Here is a 27208-nt window from a genome sequence, read left to right as displayed (position 1 = left end):
GCACGTTTTCACACACGGCATGCGATGGATCTCCCTGCCACAAGACGTCACAGGGCAAAAAGTACACGGGGGCAGAGGCTTGAGCACATCCGTGGTGAATTTTTCTATTCAGAGCCAGCAGGGAGATGTGATGACCTGGGTGTAAATGGGGGTCACCCAGCCATGCAGAGCTGGAAGCTAATGGGTATAATGGCAGAGGATTGGTCCGTCTTTTCCTGGTGTTATTCATGTATATATTTATGTACTTTTAATACTTATCATGGGACACAGTTGGAGACAGGTTGCTGGGCTATGTGTGTTTTTAAAAATCTCTTTAGTGGAGTTCTTGCTTCCTTACTTTATATGTCTAACCCATCCTGAAAACAATGTCAAACTCTGACAATCAGTTGAAAGCTTTGGAGGGATTACACTGCCTTACTGAGCCTGTACCCAAAGCCCTTTGAGGGCTCCTATTGACTCCAGTGGGATTTGGTTCAGACCTTAAGTGTATAGGACTCCCTTAAGTAAACTCTTTCAAGGCCCATACATGCCGCAGTACTGATTGGGCTCTTTGTTACTTCTGTGAATAGGAATGTGACCTTTACACCTTCAGCAAAGAGCCCTGATTTACAGACTAAATCTTCAGGTTTTGGGAGAGATAAGGTTACCACCCCAGCTCCTCCCTACCCTGATGTGCAGGTGGCTCAACGGTTGATGGAGCAATTCTGGAATCACTGCTGGTTTAGGTAGATGAGCACTGAGCGTTCAGTACAGCAGCTTCAGAGCTGCTTCATAAGCAGATGTCCATGAACAACAGTGTGCAGGGCGGACATCTGGGGCTGTAACTTGTTCCAGTTCATAGAATAATTTTGGTTGGAAAAGACCTCTAAGACCATGAGTCAAAGCCCTAGTGATATTCTTTTTGCCAGTGCAGAGTCATCTAGATATCCATGTTAGGAGTTCATTTAGTCTGTGCACATACTAAAAATGGCCACATTGGAAGACTAGACTAGCAATTCTTCTAGGATCTCTTTTATCCGCCCAGTCCCTTGGCCATGTGAGGGGAGGGAGGGGCGAATAAGGTGAAAGAATGCCGTATCGGGCTGTGCACTGCCTCTTCCCCTGGTCATTGCCAAAGGCTGCAGTGGGCAATGTGGTGAATAGTTGAGTCTGAATTCCAGCAAATTGTACAACGTGCCTTTCTTGCTTTTGGAGCTGGCCAAGCTTCTGGTAACCTTGCCTCCCAAACCTGTTGTTCCAACAGGAGAAACTCGAGTGAGCGAGAGGAGCTATTTAAATGACAGTGCTATTTTCTACCTGTATTTTAGGTCACTTCCTGGGTAACAACACTGTGATTGATGTACTGAGACAAGCAGGATTTGAAGTGGAGCACACCCCTCCCGGACAACCAATTGGAAAGTAAGCAGCTGCCCACAGATTATTAATCACTTTCTCTCCTGTTCTTTTCTCTGTCCCTTTTTCCATGACTGAGCAAAATTATTGCATTAGTAGAGGAGGTGGGTAAGGGAGTGAGGAACCTCTCTTGCCCACCCAAGTTCCAGAAAAAAAGTGGATTGTAAAGCATCTGTAGTGTGAGTTTGGAAACACTTCAGTGGCTATTTTATTTTTGGTTTTTTTCACTTATGGACATTATTCATATCGTAGCTGCTTAACTGTACCAGATGAGGAGCCACTACGGTTTATTTCTGTTTTCAAGAAACATCTCATTATGCTCATTTCCCTGATAGCTGTTGTATCTTTTTCTCTCCATGAGGTATTAGTTGCTTCTCCATTGCAGAGCAGTAGACTCCCACCAGCTTAATTTTCCAGGCCTCTCTGTAAGGCTGCTCTTCTTCAGTTGCAATTTCAGTTCTGCCTGAAGGACCAGATTTAACATAGCAGATGCACCTTGGAAAGTGTGTTTGGTAGGTAAAAAGCGATTTGATATTCCCTGAGTTTCTCCATTCAGCTGATCAAGTAAAGCAGGCAAGAAGGATTGATTGCCAGGCACTTGGCAATCTTCGTTAGTATAAGACAAAATATGGCACAAAATTGTCCTCAAGTGGGGAAACAGACTTCCTCCCCTGGACTTTTCTCTTTCCTGGCAATTTAGATGAGGTATCTGCCTAAAGATATCATAGACATGAAAGCTGGAAGGTCTGGTGAGACACCATCTAGCTTTGGAAAGTCAACCTTTACCCTGCATTCTGCAGATAAAAATTGGCTGAGATGGCTCTGTGGTAGGATTGTAATCCTCATTAGGAGAAAGTGTTAGCGGCATGCTCCTGTCCCTGGTGGGCAAACATGACACGGTCCAAATATGAGATGAGTTTCAATATGGAGGATTAACCGCAGGGCAAGTGTAGACCACATCTGAAAAAGCTATGTTTAATATAGTTGGAAAAATCTGGCTGATCTAACCTTGTTTGTGAAACAGCCACAATGATTCATACAGAATATAATATGGCTCAACTGTACATAAGTGTCTTTGACAGAGCATTTGTCCTAAATGCTGCTTGGAATATGTTGAGCAATAAAAGCACAGTCTTAAATAACAATGGGGAAAAGAGGAAGAAAAAGCTATCAAACACAAGGAAGAGCATGTCTTCAGAGGAGGTTTAAGAAGCACTTTGGCAGAGGGAGAAAAGTTAACATGGCACAGAGAAGAACATTAAGCACTGTAACTGGCAGAGCTAGAAATTTCAGCTAAAATCAACAAAAATGTCTGTGTCTAAAAATATAGCAAAACAGGAGAACGAAGCAAACGATACCAAAACAGCTGAAGTATACCCTTCTTAGGTTTCTGACGACAAACTTTCCTTACAGAGAAGCAGGCACTTTCCTCAGCAATTTTCGTTTAGTTGAAAGTATCATCTTCCCATGAAAAGTATTTTAACTGGAAATTCTTAAACTGTTAATTTATTGGCTGTTTGCAAGCCCTTGAGAAGTCCAAAACTAGTCTCTGCTCTTTATGGTCTTAAGTCTATACGCATCGTCACAGACTTGAAATAATGTGGTGGGGCAGGAAACCTGAAACAAAGCCACAGCTTAATGTTGACTTATTTGCAACATGGGGCACCTCTGTGTATGCATCCCCCCACCTTAGCAGCAGTGTCTCTTGTTCGTGGTGTCTTCTGTAAAATTGTCAGTCCCTGAGGAAAATGTACTTGAAAGCCAGTGGACTTAGACTGCTGCCTCGAACGATGCATGTGTCCTCAGTTGAATTATCCTACACTTGGTAGCTTTTGTTCTCAGCTCCAGACCAGAGTGTTGGGCAGGTTGGTTCCTTTCTGGACTAGTACCCTAATTCCAGCGGCATCTGTCCAGAACACTCAATGTACAAAACTTTATTAAGTGCTATACTGATGTGCATGAGTACTGGATTGAGTTGAGAGAGAGCAGATGGTTGTATTCCTTAAAGATTAGATGTTCTGCTGATGGATGTGTTCCTATGGTCTTATGATCCAGGCAGACTGGCTAGTTTTAGATGAGAAAACAGAAAGAAAAAGAAATGGCATAATAAAGAAATCCAGAGTTGCTACTAAACTGCATTATTCAAGGTGTAGAAACAGTAGAAGACTATAGAAAGTTTATATAGTCGATATATATACTATAGTCTATATATTATACATAGTATGTTTTAATAAAGATAATTTAAATATATTCACAGGAAACAACTTGCTGCCTTTAGAAAAAAAAAAAAAAAAAGATAAACCCCCAGACCTGCACATCAGGGACTGTGTTTTCATTGTCCAGCGCTGGGGCTGGAGCCATCAGAAGTACTTGGGGCTCCCCCTTAAAAAGGAGGAGGCTGCTGCAAATATTTTTCTCTCTCTTTTTTGGAATAGCCTGTATTTTAAGATTTCTGGCTGGGCTGCAAAAAACTGTCCAAACACAGTTATGATAAAAGTTGACAGCATATTCAGAAAGCAGCACCAGTTAATTGTTGTGATGTTGGGGTTATGTTGCTGTAATTGAGAGTCTTAAGGAACCTTGTATTTTTTTCCACCCATCTTTTTTTGCTTTCCTCTTTCATTTTTAAAAGGTGAAATAAAACCATTCAAAAACAGCTAGAAAGGCCCAGAAGAGGAACCATTTTCGGGATAGTGGCTATAGTAGGCACAAGTATACATGGAATAAACAAGTAGAAGCTCAACAAATGTTGAGCTGCTTGCAAGCAGGAATTGTTTTATAGATCGCAGAGATGCAGGTGTGCTCATCTTGATTCTTTTGGAGCCATACATGAAACAAGAAGTATTTCTGTCTTATGCTGAAACCCAAAAGAGACATTTCTGCTTTTCTTCCAAGTGAATTCTATAAGGGAGTCAAGCCCACTGCATTGCATTCTGGCACTCACTGACAACTGAAAAATTGGATAGTGTTGAGGGAAGATCAGCTGGACTGTAACGTAGAGATTGGTGGAGGTGAACAGCACATGGAAAAAATGCAAGGGGCTGGAGAAAACTGAAGCAGCTGTATGCTTATGTTCTGGCCAAGGAAATTCAGAAAAGGATTGTTGTGGATGGGTTGTGCCCAGAAGGACCAAGCGGAACAATTTGAGCTGGCATTTAGGAACATTTGAATATGGTTTTGTCTGAGTATCAATTACTTCTTGACAGTAAGTTGCAGGACAGTCTTTCTCAGGTTAAGTCAGAATCCTCGTTATTTGAAACAATGAAAGTAATTTCAGCAAAACACGCATGCTACATCCTACTTGCTACCAGTGCTCACTTGCCAAAAAGCAAATACTATTTTTCTTTAATAACTCTCTTCCTAGAGAGTATGATTATTATGATTTAAATGGTTATTAGTCTGAACTTTGTTGTTCGATTATAATGAAGCAGTGGTATCATAAATAGGTGGGGTAGTCTGGTATAGATGTTTCAGTTCTGCTATCCATTTCAGTTTCAGAAAGGACAAGATAATATCATCTTAGAAAATAACTAGTACTGTTCCTGTGTATCAGAAAAGCCTTGGGAAGAGTGAAACGGGACAAAACCAAAGCTGTTAATGCTTTCAGTTACATACAGGCTGGGTAAAGCCAGAAGATTGTTGGCTTCCTCTGTCCGAAATGCAGAGCATGCATTGTGAAATGGCTGCTCTTTGAGTCAACCAAAATGAACACCTAGAGTCTCACATTTCTGTTGTCTGTTGGTAAGCACAATATTGAGCTTATTAGATATATTATTAATATATTTTATTATTATATTATTAATAATATATTAATATATTATTATTCCCCCTTTCTTAAGAGGAAAAATAAAGTGAGACCTTGGCAGGCTAGATGAGATAGCCAAGCCATGGAGGGGTTTGATGGCTCTAGAATTGATGAACTGGCAGAGAAAAGTTCATATACAGTACATTTAGCTGGTGTGGAGCTATTTGGGAGCTCTCACCAACTGGATTTCTGAAATCCCTTGGCTCCTGTTGATGTGCTTGATGGCCCATTGCTGACCTTCCTGAGCCTCTTGCAGAATTCCACCAGCTGACTATTGAAAATACTTTCTTTAAAGCTCAGTCCCTTTCTGTAGAAGAAATCCTGTTGTACTCAGAATGTAGAACAATGCCATAAACACTTGAGAACTTATCCTCACATTGGCTTCATTTGTTTATTTTGTTGCCTAAGGGAAAGCGTCCCAAATCTGTTTGCACGACAACCTTTAACAGCATTCATATTTGCTGGTCTTATTTTGCTGGCTGTCCTCCTTGTCCCCAAATGAAGGCATTGGAAAATGAATGGCTGAATCAGTATCTCATTGCTTTGCCTTGAGATAAGAAAAGCAAGTCTCTTTTTTTTGTCTTTTTTTTTTTTTTTTTTTTGGCGGGGCTTCTGCCAGTTGGCCGTCCCTGCCCCTGTCTGTCTTCAGAAAGCAGAGATGCGTGCTTGGGTTGGGGAGGAGGAGGAGATGGGAGAAAGTTTCCCCTCAGATGGATTCCAGTGACTTGAACAGATAAAGGGCCGCAGCTGCTTCACATTTAATTGGAAACAGCCAAATTGCAAGATCAATCCCGGAAGCACCTGTGTCCATGATGACTCTATTGTTACTGGGTTCTCAGAATCGGCTCTGACCTCCTGCCACACACCAAGCCCTGGCGTTCTGCAAACCCACCGTACCCTCGGCCAGAAAAACACACAGCCGTGCTCATTTCCATCAGGCTGCTCTTTCCGATATTGTGCTCAATGCTACCTTCTTTCAGAATGGGAGAAAGCAGGACAAGCTTTTATTTTTGCCCATCTGAGAGTTGATTGTAAACTCTCAGAGCTCTGCTGTGGAAATTAATTACCCTTCCTCCTTATGTTTGAACTTCCTGGCCCAGTCAAAGCAACATGGGTTTGCTGTTGTAGCTTATTCCTTTCCTTCTTTTTGAAGCACAGGGGTTGCTCCTTCACCTCTTCCTATAGCATCCTGCAGGTGTGACCCTGGCTCCCCTCCTCAGCTCTGTCTCATGGTGGAAGTTTCTTTGCTCTGCTGCAAATGCTTTCTTGTTCCCTATGGGGTGGAAGCACACCCAACCACACAGTCATGCAGCACTTGTGCTCCATCAGGATCCATGACCTTCAAGAGGTGGTATGCAGCGATGGGAAAATGTTTGAGATAACATTCCCAGCAGCCCAAGATTGGTAAAAGTTGCCATTTCAATAGATTACATCCCAGAAACTTAATGGCATCAGAACCATCAGGAGTCTCCCACCAGTTGCTGTGTTCCTTGGAATGCCCAAGCAACTTGGGCTTTTTGGTGCAAGCCTGGCTGGGGTTACTTTGCTCTGCTTAGTAGTTAGTGTTCTGGTTGTGTTTGGGGGAACACTAAACTTATAGTGAAATAAGTAAAATTTTATTTAGAAAAAAGTAAAAAAAAAAAAAAAAGAGAGGTGTGATACTTTCATTGGGAACAACTGAGTTAATTGAGGAAAAAAATAAGAGCTGGGGTGATGTTAGCCTATTCTGGATCTCATCTCTTCTGAGACAGGGAAAAATGCACACTTTTTTTTTTCCTGTGGGTGGAATATTCTCCCTATTGGGATACTGCAGTTCTTCTTAATCCTATTGTAAAGCTTCGGATCTTTCACTTGATCTTTCGCCTGAAGATCATACTCCCTTCACTCGCTTCCTTCTCTCAGAAGAAAAGCAAACCCATTTAGGGAGGTTTCTCTGACAGCATAATTTGCAATAAAAGGTATATAGGGATTAAATGGGGTTCATCTGCATGCATTGACAAATTTATTGCCTCATCTAACACTGGAGAATATAACTACTTAATGCTTAAAATATTTAGTCATGAAAATATGCACATTACATTTTCAAGAGATTCCCACGTGCCTTTAAAATATCTTCCTTTGCAATTTGTCTTTGTGCCTGTAATTAACTTGCAGCCACAAAGCATAGGGTCTGAGCCAGGCAAAGTAACTATTCAGGGAAAGAAGTTGAAGAAAGGCTCAAAGATGTGGTAGAGAAGTCAACTCATGAGTTCTCAGCCATAGAAATTTAATTGTCCTGTCACTTCCTGAGCAGCACATTACTTAGGGTATCTGCATGGTCTTTAGGCCACCTTTAAGCACCAAACACCTTCTGAAAGAGTGGAACTTAGCAGCTTGCTACCAAAAAAAAATCTGTGAAAGAGCAGGATAATTTGTGGTGGTGGTGGTGGAAGAACATGAAAACAACTTCTTAGAAATTTTGTGCTTGACTAGTTCCCCTACTGAGAACATTCACTTTTCTCTATAATCAGATTTTATCCTTGGTAAAACTTCTGGTTTCTTTTGGAAAAAAAAAAAAGTTTTCTATTCCATATCATTCTGTTCCTTAGGAACTTGCACACAGGGCCACTGGGGGACCTGGGCTTGGTTATTTTGCTCCAGGGTGGTTTGCTCGCTGAGTTGTCCTGAAGCCAGTGTGAAGGTTTCTAGGTTTTTTGCTGCTCTGCAACCTATTGGTTTTAGGAGATCTATATCTCATGCTCCATAAACTATCTAAGAGTCAACTTACAGAGCCTTGGAGACTTAAAAAGTTCAGAGCTAGTTCTTACTTTATTTCCTAGCCAAATTTTGGAGGTTTTGTTTCCACAGGAGAAACTGATTTTTTCATCCTCTTTCTGCTTCCAGCCAACACTAATGTAGATGTTTTCACCCTAAGGTTGTTAGTAGAAGATTAAAATTCTAGTCTTTAGTTACTAAAGATAAAGCTGATCCAAACTGCGCTGAAGTCAACAACAAGGCTTCTATAGGTGCCAGTAGCTTTTAGAGGTTGTCGTTAATGTGAGATTGTTGCTGATTGTCTCCTGTCTTTGGTTGTGAGGAGCTGTGAGGGAATTGGTGGAAAACTAAGAGTATGTTCACACAGTTGTGCAGACACTTATTATAGTCAATGTAAAAAGACTGAACTTTCCAGAGGACTACTCATGGATATCTTGGACAACCAGCACAACTTGCTTGCAGTAGATGCCTGGCTAGTTTTAGATGACTAATCATTTTGTGAGTTGAATCCCCCTCCTATTTGAAGAACTTGGGCTCCATGCTCAAGTCAGACAGTGTCATTAGACTATTTAAGCCTTTGGAAGAATTGTCCCATCCTCTCTCCAGTGTTGTATTGAAACAGTGAGATGGTGCGAGTTTTGTGTTTGTGTATTCAGCCTGCACTTGTCCTGTGGATTGATGGCCTCCGTCCCAAGTGATATCAATCTGGGCTGAAGTGCAGCTGCACTTTGTAATGGCTCAAGGGGCACAAAGGTATCAAGTGGTACTGTATGGTTTGAAAGATGTCGTTTATCTAAGGAAGTTTGTGGTCTGTTTGCTGTCACTCTGTCTTTGCAGCTTCAACTTCCCTTTACCTTCCCTGTCACGTTGTCAGGCAAAGAGACCTCACACGTTAGGACAGAGAGCTTTTCCACTTACAGAGCTGACTTCTCTTCCTTCAGCAAGAGGTCTGTGGGTTGTGTTGCAATCAATAGAGGAACTTGATTCAGCATGAGTGTAATTGCTAGTAATTGTGCTTGCAGGGAGCTCCTTAACATGCATGAGTTCCTAAAAAAGGAACAGGAAGAAAGGGAGCCAATGACTTTTTTTCATTGACACTTTAACTTAAAATTCCTTCAAGAATAGTGCCTTAAAAGGAAACAGTTCGGGATACAGATTTCTACATAGGAATACAGTGACAAGTACATTTTCCATCTTTCGTGGGTGATCAGGTGTTCACAGGGACATTCTTCACAGTTTAAATGGGGTTAGAAGCCCTCCAAAGTAATATTAGGTGACTGATGGCATGGCTAAATGATTCCTTGTGGGTGGATCTTCTTGTGGCAAGCTGTGAAATTCACTGAAACATTTCTGAATTGCCCCCACAAAGTAGAATGTCAGTCCTAAAGTACATATGCGATGTGATCTTGTGCCATGTCTCATCCACTTCAATTTAAAATACCTCTCACTTGTTAAAACTTGTAGTATCTCAGCCAAGCCAGGTGGCTTCACACTGACCACAGCCCAGCTTTGGGTCTGAAATGACTGTGTGGGTGTCCCTTTAGGAGAACTGGGGCGAAGGATCAAACTGTGAAGCGTGTGTATCAGCTGCTCCTCCTAGTTAAGTGCTAGTAGTAGGAGCAGGAATGCCAAAAAAAAAGAGGAAGTAAGTTCTTACAACAGGACTAGTAAATTAAGAATGTTGAATATATTAAGCATTTGTCACAGTAAATAACTTAGAATCCCGAATACATTTTTATGTCATGATCATTGAATCATTTTTATGAGAAGTCAAAGTAAATTCACATATAATCTGTAAAGTATGTAAAGAGTTTAATTCATCCAGTAAATCATGTGTTGTGAATCCTGTACCCAGCTCCAGATCAGATATACTTCAGAGAAGCTTTAAGGTTTTAAAATCCCTCCACAAACTAAACTGACATCCAGAACCTTTGAAAGTTCACCCTTCTCTGGAGCTCGTGCTCCATGCAAGTGAACGTCATGCCAATGTGTTTCCCATTGCCTGGGGATTAATCTGCTGTGTTTGACTCAGGACTTCCCAAAAAAGCAACTCAGTTGCTCACCCTGTCTGAAGTGGCCTCTGGTGTCTCGTTGGACATGTCTTCTCTTGCACAGTGATTCATGATTTTAGAGCAGAGGATCAGCTCTCTTACTTTTTCTTTCTTCCCACAAAGTTAATTAATAAAACAAATTTCTATTAGTGGGTGTTGAAAGACTTTGGCTTTCCACCTACGCTCCCAAATGCTCCGCATTCCAAGGAGGATGAAAAATGGACCTGTGAATAGAAACAGGAGGGGGGAAAACCAGATCAGATGCTGTACATGGATATAGACATAATGGCTGTCAATTGATACGATGAAAGAACAGCCTGAATGAAGACAGCTTCCTGCAATCATGGTTGCTAAAAATACACCATTACAGTAATCCAATTCTAGAATTAATACATGCAAATTAGAGAAAAGGCTGAGGCACAGGGAGTGACTGACAGAAACTGTCTGTTTGGGCCTCCGCCTTGACCTCTTCTTTGGGCTGTTGATTGCACAGACCGCAGTTGTTCTGCTTATGAAAATCAGATCCTTTGCTGCTGTGACAGTTCTCTGTGACTCCACCTGCAGAAGCACCTGGAGTATTTACCCTGTCATGGCCACTGTGACCTGGCTGTGCTCATCTGTCTGCCTCGTCTGTAGCCCCATCGTAGAACAGAATTTTTTGTCAGCACCAAGAATTAGCCTAAATACACACTCACCGTGGTCAAAAATCTTATTGACTTCAGTGAGAAAACAGTTGGTCCCACAGAGGAACAGTGTTGATGGAAGGAGTAGCTTGGGGGTATTTCCCCATCTTCTGCTGTGTAGGGGGTATCGGACCAGCTCACAAGTCTGTGAGTGCCACTCTCTGCTGGCCGCAGCTTCCAGAGGAAGAGAGACCTAATTTAGTACTCTCATTTGTGGATAAGAGCACACTGAAGCCTTTTTTCACTGCCTCCCAGGACATATGTCAAATCAGGGATACTAAAACTTTCCTGCTAACCTGCAGCATCTCAGCAGCAAAGTCATAGACAAGCTCCAAGCTCTTTGGTATCCAGTGCCCTGCCTGGCCACTAGATTTGAATCTCCTCTCATCTGACCCCAGCTTCACATTTCCAGATTACTCTTATAAAAATAAAGGCAGTCACAGAAATACCTCTGTCCAGACAGCACATCCCTGTTTATGTTTGAATGGCCAATACGAATCTGGAGTCCCCAGTGATCAAAGTGCATATTCACTGAGATGAGCCCCATGTTGTGTTTGAAGTGAGTGCAGCACAGTGAAGCAGGAATAAATCAGGATGAAGGATGTGGGGCATTAACTACTTTACATGAAATCCCTGCTGGAAATACGTGGCTAGTGTTCCAAAGTTTTCCTTGGAGAGTGCTCGGAAGTTGCATACCAGCCTATTTGTGGAAAGCTAAACAGTTCCCTATTGTCCTTGATGTGAAACCCTTCCCAGATAAACAGTTTCCCCCTCCATTGAAGAAAAATGATACAGCCTGTCCAGAGCTCTAACACAGAGGACAACACTGGGCTGCTGTTCAGCCCCTTCAAAGTTGCTGGTTTCTGTTGGCATTGAGCTTTGCTAAAGGCTGTAGTTCATATACATGCAAGCATCATTAAGGAAAGGCAAAGTTATTGAGTGAGACTGGGATAACCTACAAGGGTTTAATAACGTTGTGTGCCTACATCTTTTGCGTCTCTGTGTTCATTATACCTCTGGAATGTAAATCCCAATCCACAGTGGCTGAAAAATGTTCACATGGATCCCAAATACTTTTGTGGTATTGTCTCCTAATTTCTGAAGGGCAAAGAAAACGTCACTGGCTGAAATAAACTCATGTGGTTCTCTACAGGGAGAGCCCTAAACCTCTGCTGCTGTAGTGGGTTTCGGTTGTAACATTGCCTGCATTTGTGGCATTTCAAGTCATTTTAAGGAATTATTCCTAACACCCACGGAATTGAGGCATCATATTCCAGCACAAGGAAGATCCAGAAGTCCCTGCATGAACTTTGGAGGGAAAAAGCTGATTTCTGAAATCAGCAGTGCTAAGAATTGAGGCTGTCTAACACCAGGATAATACTGGTAGTGGTTTGGTCCAGATCAGCGAGTGGCTCTTCCTTTGCTTTTCCCATCCTCGCAGATGCAGATCTGAAGGACCTTATTGCGTCTTCACCTCTGACTCCAGTTTTGACACACGTGGTTTTGTTGGGTGTCTCCTTCCTTCCTCCATAGTGCCTTCAGGCTGAAGACCTCTTCCCAGGAACAGCAGGTCATTTTACTCACTGACCTACAGTCAATGGATGCAATAGATGCACAGATTGGCTCTTTGCTACCATTTTGTCAAAGCAAACCTTGTTTTGCATTTGTGAGAAATGAATTGTCTTTCTTCCCGTAGAGGCATGTGATTTCTTGCTAATGTTAAATGAGAAGTTTGCACGTGTATCAAACTTGTATGTATAATAGATTACATTTTAGGTCACAAATGAAACTGGGAAGTGCAATGTCCATTGACATTTAGCAGGCATTGAGGTTTTAAATCCCTGAAGCAATTACAGAAACATCCCCCTCAAGGAGAAAGGACATTGACTTGAAAGAAAGCAGAGTTAATGGGGGGGGGGGTTTGTTTGTTTTACAAAAGCAGCCATGAATTTAGGGTAATTTCTATGTATTCAAGCATTTATACTGATAGCAATCGTTGCTAAATGGTCAGCAATTCCCACTCAAATCAGTGAAAAGCAGCAAATGGAATGCACAGGCCAAGCAGAAGTATTTTGAATGAGATGATGGAGCAGGAGAATGATTTTATTTTCTTATTTCACTATTGGGTTGCACTGGCCCAGTTCCCTCCCTCTTTATCTCCCCTGCCTTTTCAAGAAACCCCTGGTCAGTCTCTGAACAAGAGACCTGATGAGTGAGGTCTAGGAGTCCTATGGATTTTCTCATCATTGGGTTCTGGTGTCTAGGAAAGGGCTGAGCTCATACCTGAGCCTTTCCTCGTAAAGCCTGACTCCTTCCTGCTTATTTTCATATAAATAAGGATATACACTCTTTTTTGATCTCTGTGGTACTTGGGATAATTCAGTTACAACTGGCTGTCAGATTAAGTGTTACTGGAGAAGGGAGGAGACAGAGGGACAGACAGGCGTGTGTGAGGGTGTCACTATGTGCTTAGGGAAGAGCATTGCTTGAGTGGCCTGTGCTTCTGTTCAGAATTAACATCTCTGTCTCAGCAGGCCCGGTGGGGCAGCCCCAAGCGCTTAGTCTCATCGCAGGGAGATGAGTCAGATGAATCGTTACTGTGGATTTAATTAAAACATCTTATGCGGGCAGCATTTCAACAGCACGGGGTGGTGGTGCTGCAGCCTGGCCCACGCTGATCTGTCTGCAGAGCTCACGTGGCCCCACCGGCACCGCGTCTCTTAATCTTTGCTGTATTTCTTCTCGCTGTCTTCGTGTGAGGTGGGGAGTCATCTCCATGGACGCATTGAAAACTGGAGCGCGAAGGGGTTTTTAACACTCTGAGGAAAACTATGACAGCACAGCTAGTTTAGCGTTAGTTAAACTGCTAACCCCTAAACCAGTGGGCAGTCCCTCCCCTGTTGGGATTTGATGGGCCACACTGAGGCCAGGAGAGCTGTGAAAGTACTGGCAGCTCCAAATAAACACGAGACACATCTCTGCCGCTGCAGAGCATGAAACAGAGGTCACCTGAGTCCCTTTCCCAGTGCCCGGGACTCACCCGCTCCTCTCAGCACTTCCCTGTACAGGTGTTTGCTGTGTGGGGCTGCTTCTAGTGAAAGTCGATTTGTACGGGCTTTTTCTGCTTCTGGGCTTAGTGTCTCCTGGTATTCGCCTGTCAATCTCACACCTGTGGGACGGAGACATCAGCTGTCCAGGATTGATCTTAGCTGTCAGGGTAGACTGCAACAGCAGGAAAAAAAAAGTCAAGGGCTTTCTGTGTCTGACACAAATATAAATTCAGCTCTGCTGTGTGGGCAGCATGGCAGAAAATGGGGTTCCCTAGAGGCCCTTTTGGCCAAGGCAGCATCCCTGACCTGTGCTGCGAATCCAGCTCTTGCAGTGGAAGGTGGTCTGAGATAGAGAGGAGTCCTCACTTATTAAAAGATGAAGTCCTTACAGGAGAACTAGCAAGGAAATTCTGTTCAGTGTGGATTAAGGAACAGTGGCAAAAGCTGAATGAAGTTTGCAAGCATAGAAGTTGAAGCCTTGCTCCTCCAGACCCTTTAAAAGTGAAGGGAGTATTCCAGTGCAGGGCCACCACCAGTTGCAGAGACAACCTGATCCCATGAGGGCGATAGGATGGCACACCATCTGTGAATGGAAAAGACAATTCACTTTAATAACGTATACTAAAAAAACCTAACTTTAAATTACCAAATTATTCCAAGAATGGAAGAGTGATTTTGAGATTAAAAAAACCTTCTGCTGGCAAAGGAATATTGGCTTTTCTGTAGTTGGAGCTTGATTACAGCACCGCCTCAGGAGAAGTCCTAGTTTGGTCACAGAAAGTGTTCCAGCTCTGAGTAGTGATGAGAAGCTAACGTGATTGCTAGAACCTCTGCCAGATGCCAGGCATATTTTTGATGAGTCTCTGACGTCTGTTAGACTTGTGATATTACATGCTTTTCAGTAGCTAGGCAGTGCTACAAATACTAGGCTGTGATACCTTCTCAAACAACTGGCACTTAGATAAAGCATTTCCAGGCAAACAAACAAATAAATAAACAAACAAAACACACGTGTGCATACAATGGAGGGAAGAGGCTTCCCAAGTGACTTACTGGGCTCTGGGGAGCAGCAGTACGAGTGTTTTTTATTATCCTGGTGTTTCACTTACTGCCGTGTGGGTTTCTCTTCATGGGAGGAGAGCTGGGCTTAATTGCTGATATTGTATGTGTTTGTCTTTGTATAAACAGTTTATGTAGAAGCTGGGTCTGCTCAAGCTTGTGATAAGAGCTATTTGTTGCTCATGTTCACAGAGCACCCCTGGTGAAGGAGGTTTCAACCACTGCCAGTCCCCAGTGTAATTTATCATTTTTCCTTGACAAATTAAATCTGCAGAGATTTCACAAAGGACAGCTGAGGATCTTGATATCTCTCTAGTCAGGAAAGCCAGCTGGCCTGATACTAAAAGTCCCTTCTAGCCATGCATGGACATGCCCTCCTTTCCTCCATTGGAAGATGACTGGCACCAGCATGGCTCCGAAAAACCCATCATTCTCCTCCTCCTTTTCTCGGCAGAGGCTGTTAGCAGGGCACCTAAGCAGACCTCCATGACTCCTGTCCTGGTGGGCAGTGCTGACCAGATAGATGCAGGAAGAAGGAATCACTGCCTTTATGCCAGACCCTCCTTCTCCTGCATTTTCAACTGTGTTGGAAACTCCTCGGAGCCGGTGAGCCCTCAAAGCCCCTTTGCGATGAGGTCCAGAGCAGAGTCCAGGGAGGGAGGCTGGAAAGGCTCTTGCTTTTGGATGGCTGAATGCCGTGTTGTTGTATCCTCGTGATGCCCTGACTGTATCTGTCTGTCACCATCTCATATCCATCACTTGTCAGCTTGCTGAGATGGAGGTCTTTAACATGTGTGGTTTATTTTGGGGATTCTTGAATGTACCAATAAAAATGATAATAATAGACATTGCAATGAAGGAGAGATATTTTCTGGGTTCAGTGCAAGTTCTCCTGCTTTAAGAGGAGATGACCTGAGCCCTGTCGATTGTAACTATTCAGTGAGATTTGCCTGAGTTCATTAAAAATCAATCTTTCTTGTGGCCTCATATGCCTCCTAGATATTCAAGCTGTAGTTCAAGGTCTAATCTCATAGGTTTCAATTAACAACCCAAAAAGATTATATAAAACCTTCTTTTATTCCTTAAGGTTTCAGGAGCAATGCGCGTGCATCATTAATGAAGAATTTTAATGAAGGATGGATTTGTCAGACAGAAATAAGTATTCGATACAAGCAGTTTCATCAGCATGAGGTAATACAGAGAGGGAACCCAGGTGAAACCAGACTAATATGTAGAGAGATCTTATGTGAAGTCCATTAACATTAGAGTTGATACAACAGCATTAGACATTAAAGCAAGAGGAGTCTGGAGAAAGAACTCCTCTGCCTTCAAGGGCTCTGTCCATTACAGTGCAGTAAAAATGCCCACAGGCTGAAGTGTTGTCTGAACAGGGTTTCTGACAACTGTTTTGTTCTTTTCTTGGAAACACTCAGGCCCTGTGATAAAAACAATGCCAATGGGTTATAACAGTATTTTAGAGAAAGGCAGGCTGGCTCTGTGTTCCTTTTTTTAGCTCAGCAGCCATCAGTGGCTAAGCAGATCAGATGTTTTACAGTGTCAGCTACAGAGAGGAAAAGTGGATTTGGTGTGACAGAGATGTAGGATCTCTTGCAGGCATGGTCTTCTTATGGCTCTTTGGTTCCACACTTCTGCCTGCTGCTCAGTTTAAGTGCTCCACGTCCTTCTCCTACTAGTGATAGCAGCTACTTATGTGCCTATGTTATCTGTTGTCTTGCAACTGTAAGAGCCTGGGCTGAACAGAGTACTTAAGGAAAACAAGTGTCATGCTTGTACAGATTTGTGATCCACCCAGGATCTCTTCTCTGCCAGGGCCCAGCTTCAAGGGCATCAGAGGAAAGTGCAGGAAACAGTGCGAGGCGTACATTGAATAACCTGACCTTAAATTAAGTCTGAAGTCAGTAAAAATGTTTTAGTCCTTCAACTAGGCATTTGGTACCTTGCTCAGTTGATGTCTCTAGAGAGTTTGTTTTTAAGATGTGATGGTAAATATGGGCTCCTGCAGGTGTTTCTTCTCTCTGGAGAATCCAGCAGAGAAGGGAAACCAATTCCCAAGGGAGACAATCTGGGAGCAGAATTCAGTTTGAATTGCAAACAAGTCAGGTACAGGCAACAATTGTTTATTACCTGTCTTTCTACTGAGAAATCAACATCAAGCCGCCAGTTTGGGAGGTTTTTTTGTCAGTCAGTTTCTTAATCTTGAAACTTGCCTTGATGACAACTAGTTGGATGGAATAAATGCATCCTCACTTTCTTTTCTATGCTTAAACTGAGATCAGGAATGGTTTGGGGATAGCAACGCCTGAGATGAGAACAGTTTTGCACTGAGTTAGCAAACCTGCCTTTAGCCGTGAATATGCAACTCAGTGTCCCAAAAGCTGGTGGTGACCAGACAGAAGCAGAGAGCCATAGACATCAGGAGCTCCATTGACTTTAAATGGAAGTAGGAGAGAGATGAGTTTTGGTGAGTATTTCCAGTTTGATGGTGGCAGCTGGAGGAGTAAGAAGGATTTGTTCAGCCCTTGCTTTCCGGTCATTGGAGTCTGAGATAGTGACAGATGAGATGGTGGCATTTGGTCACCATTGTCCAGTTTCCCAGACAATGCCCAAAGCACCATAAATATGCTGTAGAATTAGAACTGGCCCAAAACCTAAGCCCAGACTAAAACTTTGAAATGTCACAATTAGACCTGAGGAAACTTCAATGCTGTGGATTGGGCCAAACCGTGTAAGAATTTTATGCTTTGCAGAACCTGTTGAATGATGGAAGTTAATTTCCAGCACCTGAAAAATCTGCTGTGTATCATTAATGTGACATCACCTCGAAGAAACACAGAAAGATCAGAGAGTTTATAAAGAGGAAGCAGATTAGATTGCCCAGTAATAAGTCCACCATTGTTCTTTATTATAGCGATATATATGTGTTTATTTAAAGTTATTGAAAGGAAAGAGCCATATATTTACTCTTGTTACTAGTGGTTTTCAAGCAATAACACAAAAAAATGTGTGGAATAAAGCTTGAAAATACCAACATTTGTTTCTGCCAAAAATCAGGGAGGAAAAGCAGAAATACCGAAAATTTGTTGTGAAGTCAGCACTCAAAAGTTTATTAGAAGTCACTAATATGCTTCAGTTAACATTATATGGCAATTCTTTTAGTGGTACATGGACGTATAGGAGTTGTAATTTGAATGTGAAGACCTTTCCTCTGTGAAGTGGACTTCCAGAACGAACCAGATGTCCCAGGACAGCTGCATAGCTACGTGCTCTCATGTTGAGTCAGGATGCTTGAGCAGAAAAGAGCCCATCTTGATCTATGGAATAGGTGTTCTGTCCAAGGAGCTTTAAGTACAACTTCCATAAGACCATGAGGCAGCAAAGGTGGCTGTATTATGAATATTTTGCTTAAACCAAACTACCCAGGCAGAAATAGTTTAGCACTAAATTGGTATGGTGATAGTAAGATGGTAAAGGTTTAGGGAATAGAGTCTGAGATGAGGCTTTGTGTGCCATAAGCAGAGAAAGTTCTTATTTACCATTAATGTGGGAGATGGAAACAAGACTGGAGGGTCGACCTGTCCTTCCTCTGCAGGCACAGCCCATCTTCTGAGGCTGGAGTGTGCAGCTTACACGGTTTGCACTAAAGATGTGTGAACAAAGGATTATTCAGTTCAAGAATTGAACCAAAAAGTCGAGAAGGGGAAATAAGTTCAGAGCAATCTGAAGTGGAACATTTTGAGGACATTTTTGAAGTCAGGGATTGGGTTTTGTTTGGGGTTGTTTTTTTGTCATTTTTATTTATTAGTTGGGTTTTTCTTTTTCATTGAGATCAATTTTTAAACAAAAAAGGCCACTTTGGAGCATTTAAGTCTTTGAAAACAGAAGACTAAAAAAAAAGGAAAAGCTTTGTTCAGAAAGTGCTGAAATGAAACATTTTGAGTTTTCTGACATAAAAATATTCAAATCAAAATGTGGAAATGGGATATTATAAATGTTTAAGCTGTCCTCTCTTTTTTCAGCAAATTCAGCTGCTCAAGTTGCAGAAAGCTTGCATTTCTTCTCCTGTGTCCTCAATCAGCTCCGGTTTTAATGAAATGGAGTAGATAACGAAAGTTTTACTCACTTCTCTTATTTCATAGTTTCTCAAACTGGGAAAGAAAACATCACCATCCATGAAAATATTTTGAACTCACAAGCTTTTCACTTCATTTATGCACAGAGTTGAGGGTTTGCTTATGTGTGTGTGTATATACTGAGGACCAAAATCCTTTTCAAACTAAGGTCACAGGTCTTGAGCAACAGTGGTTCTTCCCAAAGAAATACTCTGATGTGGATTCTGAGTCCAGAGATACCATCCAAGTTTTGGGTGGACTGTAATCTAATTTAACTTACTGAACCTAATTTAACTGCTCATGAGATGCAGTCGACTCTGAAAAAAACAATTTTGTTTCCAAATAAGAAATGGAAATCTTTAACTTTAGCATACAGGCCTAAGGCAACTACATCCTACATAAATAACCTAATTATAATTAAGCCAATCAGGTGAATGAATAACCAGATATTTCACAAGGATTCTCGTTTGCTGTTTCTTGAACCCAAATTCTTCCTCGTTAATTTATGGCACTTACCTGAAGCAGCTCAGTTTAAGTCAGGCATGGGGAGAATCTAATTCTTTCATCTCTTCTTTGGAGTTACTCTCTTTTGCAGTAAAAAAAGAAAGATGATTATGAACTCCACGGTGGCATGCACTGGTGTCACCTGGTTATGTGAGAGACGATGGTCTGAATCCATACTTCACATCTCCAATAAGAAGGCTCTATAACCTATACTGGGTTGGGTTAGGATTTCGGCCTGGTTTTCTGTTTTCCTTTTGTTTGCTGCTCTCCCAAGAGCTTTGAAAATCTGAGTTTCATCCTAGCATGGAACAGAAGAAGAATATAAAACTTCTTGTGGGACAGGACATTCTGGTGCCCATCTCGTGGGTGTGCATGACTGCTCGCTCTGAGAGAGGCGTAAGGGAAAAAAAGCCAGAAGCAGATGTCTCTGTGGCCTGTGGCAAGGAGAGCGAGGATCTATGCGAGGGACTGACGAATTCCTGCCTTGACAAAGACACCCAAACTGGAATTTATGAGAATTCATCTATAATAAGTGCTCTTAACTTAGTGTCTGGCTGTCATCCGGGTGCATCCCAAGAACGGTGGCATAAGGATAAAGCTGCCACATCACACATTCCTCGCTATCACCACAGCCTCTCTCTGGATGAAACAAAATCTTTCCTTGTCTGACAGTTCTGAAAATTGAAGCAAGAAAACCTCAGCCCCGCTGCCGTACTTGGAAGCGCGTGCGAAGCGTGGCAGTCTTCTGAGCAAAACTTTTCCATTGCTCACGCTACAAAGACGAGATGCAAGTAACAAATTGGCAAACCCGCGTTTTAGAAGATTCTGCACATATCTGGGGGAACAGAAAGTTACCGCGAAATTGCTGAAAAATAATGATTTAGTTGTGTGGGAGATGTGTATGGTCAGCAAAGACATGTCCTCCCATATGAACTAAAGCCAAGGGCAAACTCCTGGCCCTGCTGAAACCTGGGGGGAGGCTCGATGGGACTCACCCCAAATGTTATTAGCATCACTCAGTCAGGGTCGGTGGGCAGAGGCGTCAGTGGGGTCTGCCCTGCCTGATGCTCCCCTCAGACAATTGTCAATGAATTGCTGGTTGGGAAAATCCCTGTTGGTGGCGGCGAGGTGTGGTGCAAGATGTTGCGTTAACACCACACAGCTTTCACCAGTGGGGAAAGGTGGGCTATTCACAGGGGCTGTTCAGAGCAGGAATGAAATGTGGGTGCTCAGATTCACCCTACAGAGGCGGTTATCAAGCCCAGAGATGGTCACGGTCCTCTGAGCTGTAGAAATTGGATACCTGGCGTTAGAGGTGGGAAGATCCTTGCCTGGGTAAGGAGAAAGGCACAGCTGGACTCCCAGGTGGCTTGGGGTTGAATGAAAGTGGGACCTGGGCAATTTTAAGCCTGGAACTTATGAAAATAAGCTGTTACAGGACTTCATGATGTTAATGTCATTTTTCTGACCAGATGCGCTCAATAAACCCAGCAAATCCTGATGATGAGTCCATTTTCTGTTGTCAGTGCCAGCGTAGAGCGACATTAGAGACCACAAGCCAGAAAGAGAAATGCTGAGGCAGCCTAAAGGAGCGTTCAGCTCAGCCTAAACTACTTGTGTGTTTTGTTTTGTTCTTTTAATTCTTGAAAAGAATTAGAAAAGGATGGCAAATTTCATCAGAAGTGAAATAAAACCATAGGGGTCTTTGTCTGCGGATTAAGCGTTTTCAGTAACTAGAAAGAATAAATGTTCTCCTGTTTTCACTCTGTTTGCTGTACCTTAGAACCAAGCCGTGTAGGGTATTTGCTGAGACTCCCCAAGTTTTCTTATTTCAACTCTTTTATTTTAGAGAACTTGTTTTGCAGAACCGTGCATCCCAGGGAAGGAAATTAAGGTCAAATATGAGAAAAAAACCCACCTAAGGGCCTGAAATACTTTTAGTTTCTCAAAGACCACCCTGTGTGGGAATGATAGATTTAAAAATGGGTGGAACCTCTAAGCCTGGAGTTGTATCAAGTTATTAATGAAAAATCTCTGAGATCTTTGTGTGAACCAAGATATTTGCGTGGTACTTTCTCACTCTTTCTTCAGCAGAAACACTGTGGTCTCAGAAACTGAAAACTAGCCCTGCTTTTTCTCTGGCTTCAAAAATAACTATGTATCTTGAAAAGCTGTCTCAGCAGTATTGAAGGAGTGGGAAAAAAAGTGTATTATATCCCCATGGTTTCATACAGTGCAGCTGTGCTAACAGAGTGCATTGAGACTGAGACCAAAGGAAAGGCACGAAATAGTCCATTAAATGATCAGTTGAATCTAACAGTAAAGCTTCACGCAATGGGGAGATCTATTGCCCAGGTATCCTATTGCAGATAGGAGGTTTTTGCTTTTTTTCTTTTTTTTTTTTTCTTTTTTTTTCTTCCCCAGGGAGGGCAAAGAAATTCAGAATGTTAATGAATTGAATCCCTTTGTATTAATAGAATTTTAACTGAGATCAATGGGAAAGTTATCTTCTGATAGGAAGGCTGCCTTACTTTGACTTAAAATCCTTAAATATTCTTAAAATATATTTGGATTAAATATCCATATTCTGTGGGATTAAAAGTCTTGATTTTACTTCTAGTTGAATGTCTGTAGGATGATGATCAGATTTGAAAACAGCTAAGCCTCTAGACTTAATTAGTGTAAAAAACCAACCGGACAAATAAAATACATTTTTTTTTAAAGAAGCAAGTGTGTATCAACATACAGCCTTCAACAGTCCCTCCTAGATCTTGAGGTAATTATTAGTAGTACAGGAATAATGGAACAAGTATTGACCAAATGTAAAATGCAGTTGCCACAGTGGAGCTATTCCCCCTACGTCAACTCAGAAATACAAGTGGTTGGTTTATAACCCTCTTTAGGTTACAACATTTTAATGTTTTTTCAGTGTTTATTTATTCTCTTCCCAAAGAATGTTCTGAAATATCAAGTTTACAACCTGTGGCTCATGTGATGGTAGTGGAAACAATTAAGCTAGAAGCTTTCAAAGCCACCACTGGGATTTTGATGCCCAAACTCATTAATTTTAATAAGAAGTGAGCTGCCAGTCGTCTTAAGTGGTTTCTAAAATCTCAACCCATAAAAACACTTCTCTACTGATTCTAGTTTACTAGGAGCCCAGAGTAAGGTAAACATGTTAACAAAATAGTAGGTGTTAAAAGGTGGAAAGTATGTGTTCAGATGTCTCTAAGACCATTCAAGGAACCAAATGGTGGCCCCAGCCTTGAGCTGGCAGATGTGGGCTGACGTTGGGGCTGCTCCTACCTTGAGCGTCTCAGGGAATTACTGACAGATCGAAACATGAGGCATAGTTTTGGTGGCAAGGAGAAGAAAGTCAGTGGAAACAGAAATCCCAGCAACAGCTCAGTTCCAGTTGTGACGATCACGTTGTTTGTCTACTTTGGGCTCTCATGTCTGCTCCATGCGCTTGCCACCTTAACACGTTCCTGCCCACCACAGCCTTGTGGCCAGGGTAGTGGTCTTCTCCCAAATCTGCATATGAACGACTGAGTTGCAGGAAGACCTGAGTGAATTCACACCACACAGTGAAAAGCAGAGGTATCCAGAGCAGTACCAGAACGAGCTGTCTTTGGGCTGTATCAACAGCTTGTGTTCCCATTGCAGTCATCCACATGGTGTTTGTAGACGTTTGGTCCGGGTCCTTCCTACCTGCCTTAACCCATCCTATCCTAGTTCGCACTGTGTTGTCTTCTAGGCTGCTAAATGGCTGCATTTGCACATTGATACTTCACTGGCCAACCATCATGGCTGGTTAGAAATTTAAGAACTGTCTGCTGTGGTCTGAGGGACCCACCCGATGCAAACCTATGAGAGCCTTTCCTTTTACATGAGTCTGAAGATGACTTTGCTTCAGCTATGAGCCTCTGTCACAGCCTAAGAAGTCTTGAAGACTTTGGAGAGCACCAAGATGTCTCATAGGAAGCTGCTGCACTGATGAAAATTCATCTTCAACATGAATCATGGAAGAAAGTCTTAATGGGGAAAAACATCCAGAACCAGTAGATCTCTCTGTGATGTAGAATAGAGCATGGAGTGAGAATGAATGAGTTTGAAAAGGACTCAGAGTGTGAATGCTTGGAAAAAGAGGGATTTTCGTGTGACTTTTACTAATGAAAGCAACCTTAAAGAATTTTAGAGTTAGTTTAAACGAGTGCATTTCTTTTCTGTATCTGTCATACTATCTTTGAAGAATTTCATTAATGTTGGCTATGAGTGACAAAGTTACTGTAGTTTTTGCCAGTGAGTCTCATAGTAACAACGATTAATTCTCAGTAGCTATTGGAAGGACCTTTGGGTGAAACATGATGCACTGGAAATAGAGATGTCCATCTTGACTGGTATTGTAATGGACTTCAAAAAAAAATCAAAGAGAAAAAAAAGCTGCCATTAGTAGTAGATGTGACTTTTTTGGAAGAGAACAAAATGTTCCATAAATGAAACATGTGGTTTCACTTGCAGCAGATTTCGTACATTGTCACCAGTGAAGTTTTGGATTTTTATTACTTTTTCATTAAAATGTCTTACTGGTTTCACTCAGGAGGCAAAACTTTTCACGTGGCTTTAATTGTTTCTGTCTTAAAAGTCATAGTATCCATGTAGTAGAAATAGTTTTGCAGACCACAGCTTCATATTGCCTATTAATTCTCTTCCATTTTCTGTACCTACAACTCTTTGGGCCATCCCAGAGACAGAAAAAGTTCATCTCTTTCAATTAAGACCAAACAGGAACTTCTGCCGAAGTTACGGGGGGAGGAATATCACTTTGTATCAGTATTGGTTTATTAGATTGGTTTCAGATATCTTAGCTCTCAAATGTAAGTTCACATGGCCGTGTATCAAAGGAGAGAGTTTGTATTGACTTTTTTCTAAAATTAGTGAAACTCTGGAAGATTAAAAGAATAAAAGGCCTTTTTCTGCATGGTTCCAGTCAGTTATAAGAGGTGGTGGTATGTCAAACAGAAGCTCTGGCAGTATTTACCCCCTTTTTTGCTTCATTTATTCTTTATACAAAGCCTGCCAGAGTTCAGGTCTCACATACCCCATCCCAGCAGCCTGGCTATTACACGATGCTTCTGTCATCATCCCAGGCTTCCCTGTCACCAAGTCTAACTCGGATGAACAACCATACTTATGGTTACTGTCAAAACAACGACTTGTTTTCCACAGACGATATCCAAAATTGAACAGAAAATAAGGGAACTAGAGTTATTTCATTAATTTAAGATCAGCTTCTGTTAAGGTATCTATTTTCCTCTGAGAGTCACAGTTTTGCCATTTAACCTTCAGCCCAGGGAGGAGGTGATGTTGACCCCTACCACAGGCTCTAAAGCCTGTAAGAAGTAATGAAAATGCCAGAATACAGCAGTAGCATATCAGCTGCTTTTTCCCTTTTTTTCAGTTCAGTGTTTATTTGAAATCTCACTTGGAAATGCCACTGCTGTCTTTAGCTGCTGCCCCAGAGCAAAAGCCTTTCTACTTGTGCACCTTCTCAATGGTTAGGAGCACCCACCAAGTAGCGTAGTCGTCTGCTTTCACTTTTTCTTAGCACGATGCCTCGCTTATTCATCAAATGTTTAAATCTGTTTTGCAATTCTAGGACACCGAAGACAAGCCCAGCCTTGCAAGGGTCCCCAGCAACAGCCCTGCCCGCTGTCCAGCTTTCTGAGCAGGTCCCACTGACGTCTCCTTCCCTGAAGCCCCTGCAGATGGACGAAGAGGACAGCCTGTCTCCTCACCTCCTGTTGCCAGATAGCATCAGCCAGCTGGAAGAGTTTGGGAGGCAGAAGAAATGGCACAAGAAGCAGCACAAACACCATCGCCAGAGACAGTTCAATGACCTCTGGGTTCGGATAGAAGACAGGTTAGTCATAACTTCTATGGTCCCTGTCCTCTTCTTGCCTCCTCCTAACTAGCCGTGCTTTACAGATCCTAGGTTGTGTTGATTAGACCATAAGGAGGGTTGGAGAAAGGCTAACTGGCAGAGACAGGGAGTGAGGTGATATTTTAGGAGTCTAATGAAGAGCTAAGAGGAAGGCTCATAAGCACGTTTGATCTAAAAGTAAAGAGAAAAAAAGCTAACACTTAGAATATTTAAAATATACAGAAACAAAGACTTGTCAGAGTAAAAACAGGAAAAAATGGGAATGGAAAATATTCTGTGTTTGCCCTCTTTCTTCCAATAATTATTTTCCAATCTTTACTGTCAGTTTTCAGCCCAAAGACTCGCCAATTTTCCAACCAAGCAGAATATTCCTGGGCGTTTTTAAGATTCTGACATATCTGACTTTCAGTCTTCTTAACTGTGTTCTGGGACTGAGAAGTTTTATCATCTCAGACGGTATTGAAAACAGCAAACTGAGGCAAAATTAAGTACTTAATTAAGGCTTCTATGTCAAGAGAATGGAGATTGGCATATTTCTGTGACTGTTCCAGTCTTGGTCTGAGATTAAAAACTCCCATTCAGTGTTTGAATAAGAGCAGCCTTCGTGTTTGACCAGGGCTTCTCAATGTGCGCTTTTAAGGATTCGTGGGCAACTTATTCTTCCACATCTAAAACTGGGAAAGCTCTTGGTGCCTTTATCCAGGGCAAGTCATGGGCAGATAAACAGCCACAATGTTTATAGATCTCCTAACAAGTAAAAAGAATTAAATAATCTGTTGGGAACTGGCTGCTTGCCTATGCATGTAATGATTGTCCTGGAGCATTACTCTTATTCCCATTTTCATAGCACCTAAATTCCTTGCAAGTAAGATGAGTCAGAGTCTCTCAGAGGATTTTCCTTTTGCTAAGGGAAAAACTCCACATATTTGTGTTTTGGGATTTGGTTTTTTTATTCATTATTTTTAATGGAGTAGTTGCCTCATTTTTTTGTAGTTTGTTGTATTCTCAGGATGAGCAATGTAAGTTGTTACTAAGGTGATGCATATTAATCTTAACATAGTAAGGCTGTTTCTGAGGTTAATACCAGCCTCAATAAGAAGGATTCTTATGTTTTGTTCTCAAAGTGTGTTCAGTGGTTGGATCCTCTCCACAGAGAATGCTTAAGTATGAACTAAGATGCATTTGGTTCAACAGAGTCGATTGCCTCGAGGACAAGGAACTTTTCCATCTTCTGCCTGGGGACTGCCTAGTTTGTGGTGCCCTGTGATGTCCCAGCATTTCACAAGGGTGTCTGGTCCAGCTCACCATATGCATCAAACAAGTGAGGTGCTTAAATGGATCTGGTGGGAGCGTGGCAGTCAGGCACAATCCTCCTGCCCTCGTCCTATCTATCCAGAAAGGATATTGGATATTTGGCCTGATGTGGCTGTGGAAATGTGTCACTGGGGGCTTAAAGCAGTGGTGCTTGAGTAGCTTTGGCAGACTTTTGTGCCTTTTGATGTTTTTATTTCAGTAAGAAACCTTCCTAGGAAAAATACTTAAAAGAGTAGGTCCCCAGGTTAGAGTTAAATTATTTGCTCTGTGATCCTCTGTGATTTCATCTGAATCAAAACCTTTTACCCCTCTATTGCAGTTTCATAAGGATGGAGATGGGGATAAGGAAACATAAGTTTCTGCTCCTACCATGCTGGTGATGACCAGACTCTGTGTGTCGCCTGCCTTGCTGAAAGATCCCAGGGAGATATTAGTGGGAGATCACAGCCCTAGAAATGAGGAAAGTCTGGAAGAAGGGAAGTCTGCCTTAGTGCTTTCAGATGGTTTTAGTGCTTCTACAGT

General features: G+C 42.1%; 1 protein-coding gene across 1 annotated transcript in view; it reads left to right on the top strand.

Moving 5' to 3' along the window:
* Positions 1-27208, top strand: part of TRABD2B (TraB domain containing 2B) — a 277943-nt gene that overhangs the window by 232423 nt on the left and 18312 nt on the right. Inside the window, exons 5-6 of the mRNA XM_065656878.1 lie at positions 1308-1398; positions 25088-25351. Of these exons, the coding sequence (XP_065512950.1) occupies positions 1308-1398; positions 25088-25351 (355 nt within the window). The remainder of the gene's footprint in view (positions 1-1307; positions 1399-25087; positions 25352-27208) is intronic.

Source organism: Caloenas nicobarica, chromosome Z, assembly GCF_036013445.1.
Source record: "Caloenas nicobarica isolate bCalNic1 chromosome Z, bCalNic1.hap1, whole genome shotgun sequence".
Classification (NCBI taxonomy): domain Eukaryota; kingdom Metazoa; phylum Chordata; class Aves; order Columbiformes; family Columbidae; genus Caloenas; species Caloenas nicobarica.
This window is presented reverse-complemented; position numbering and strand designations above follow the sequence as displayed.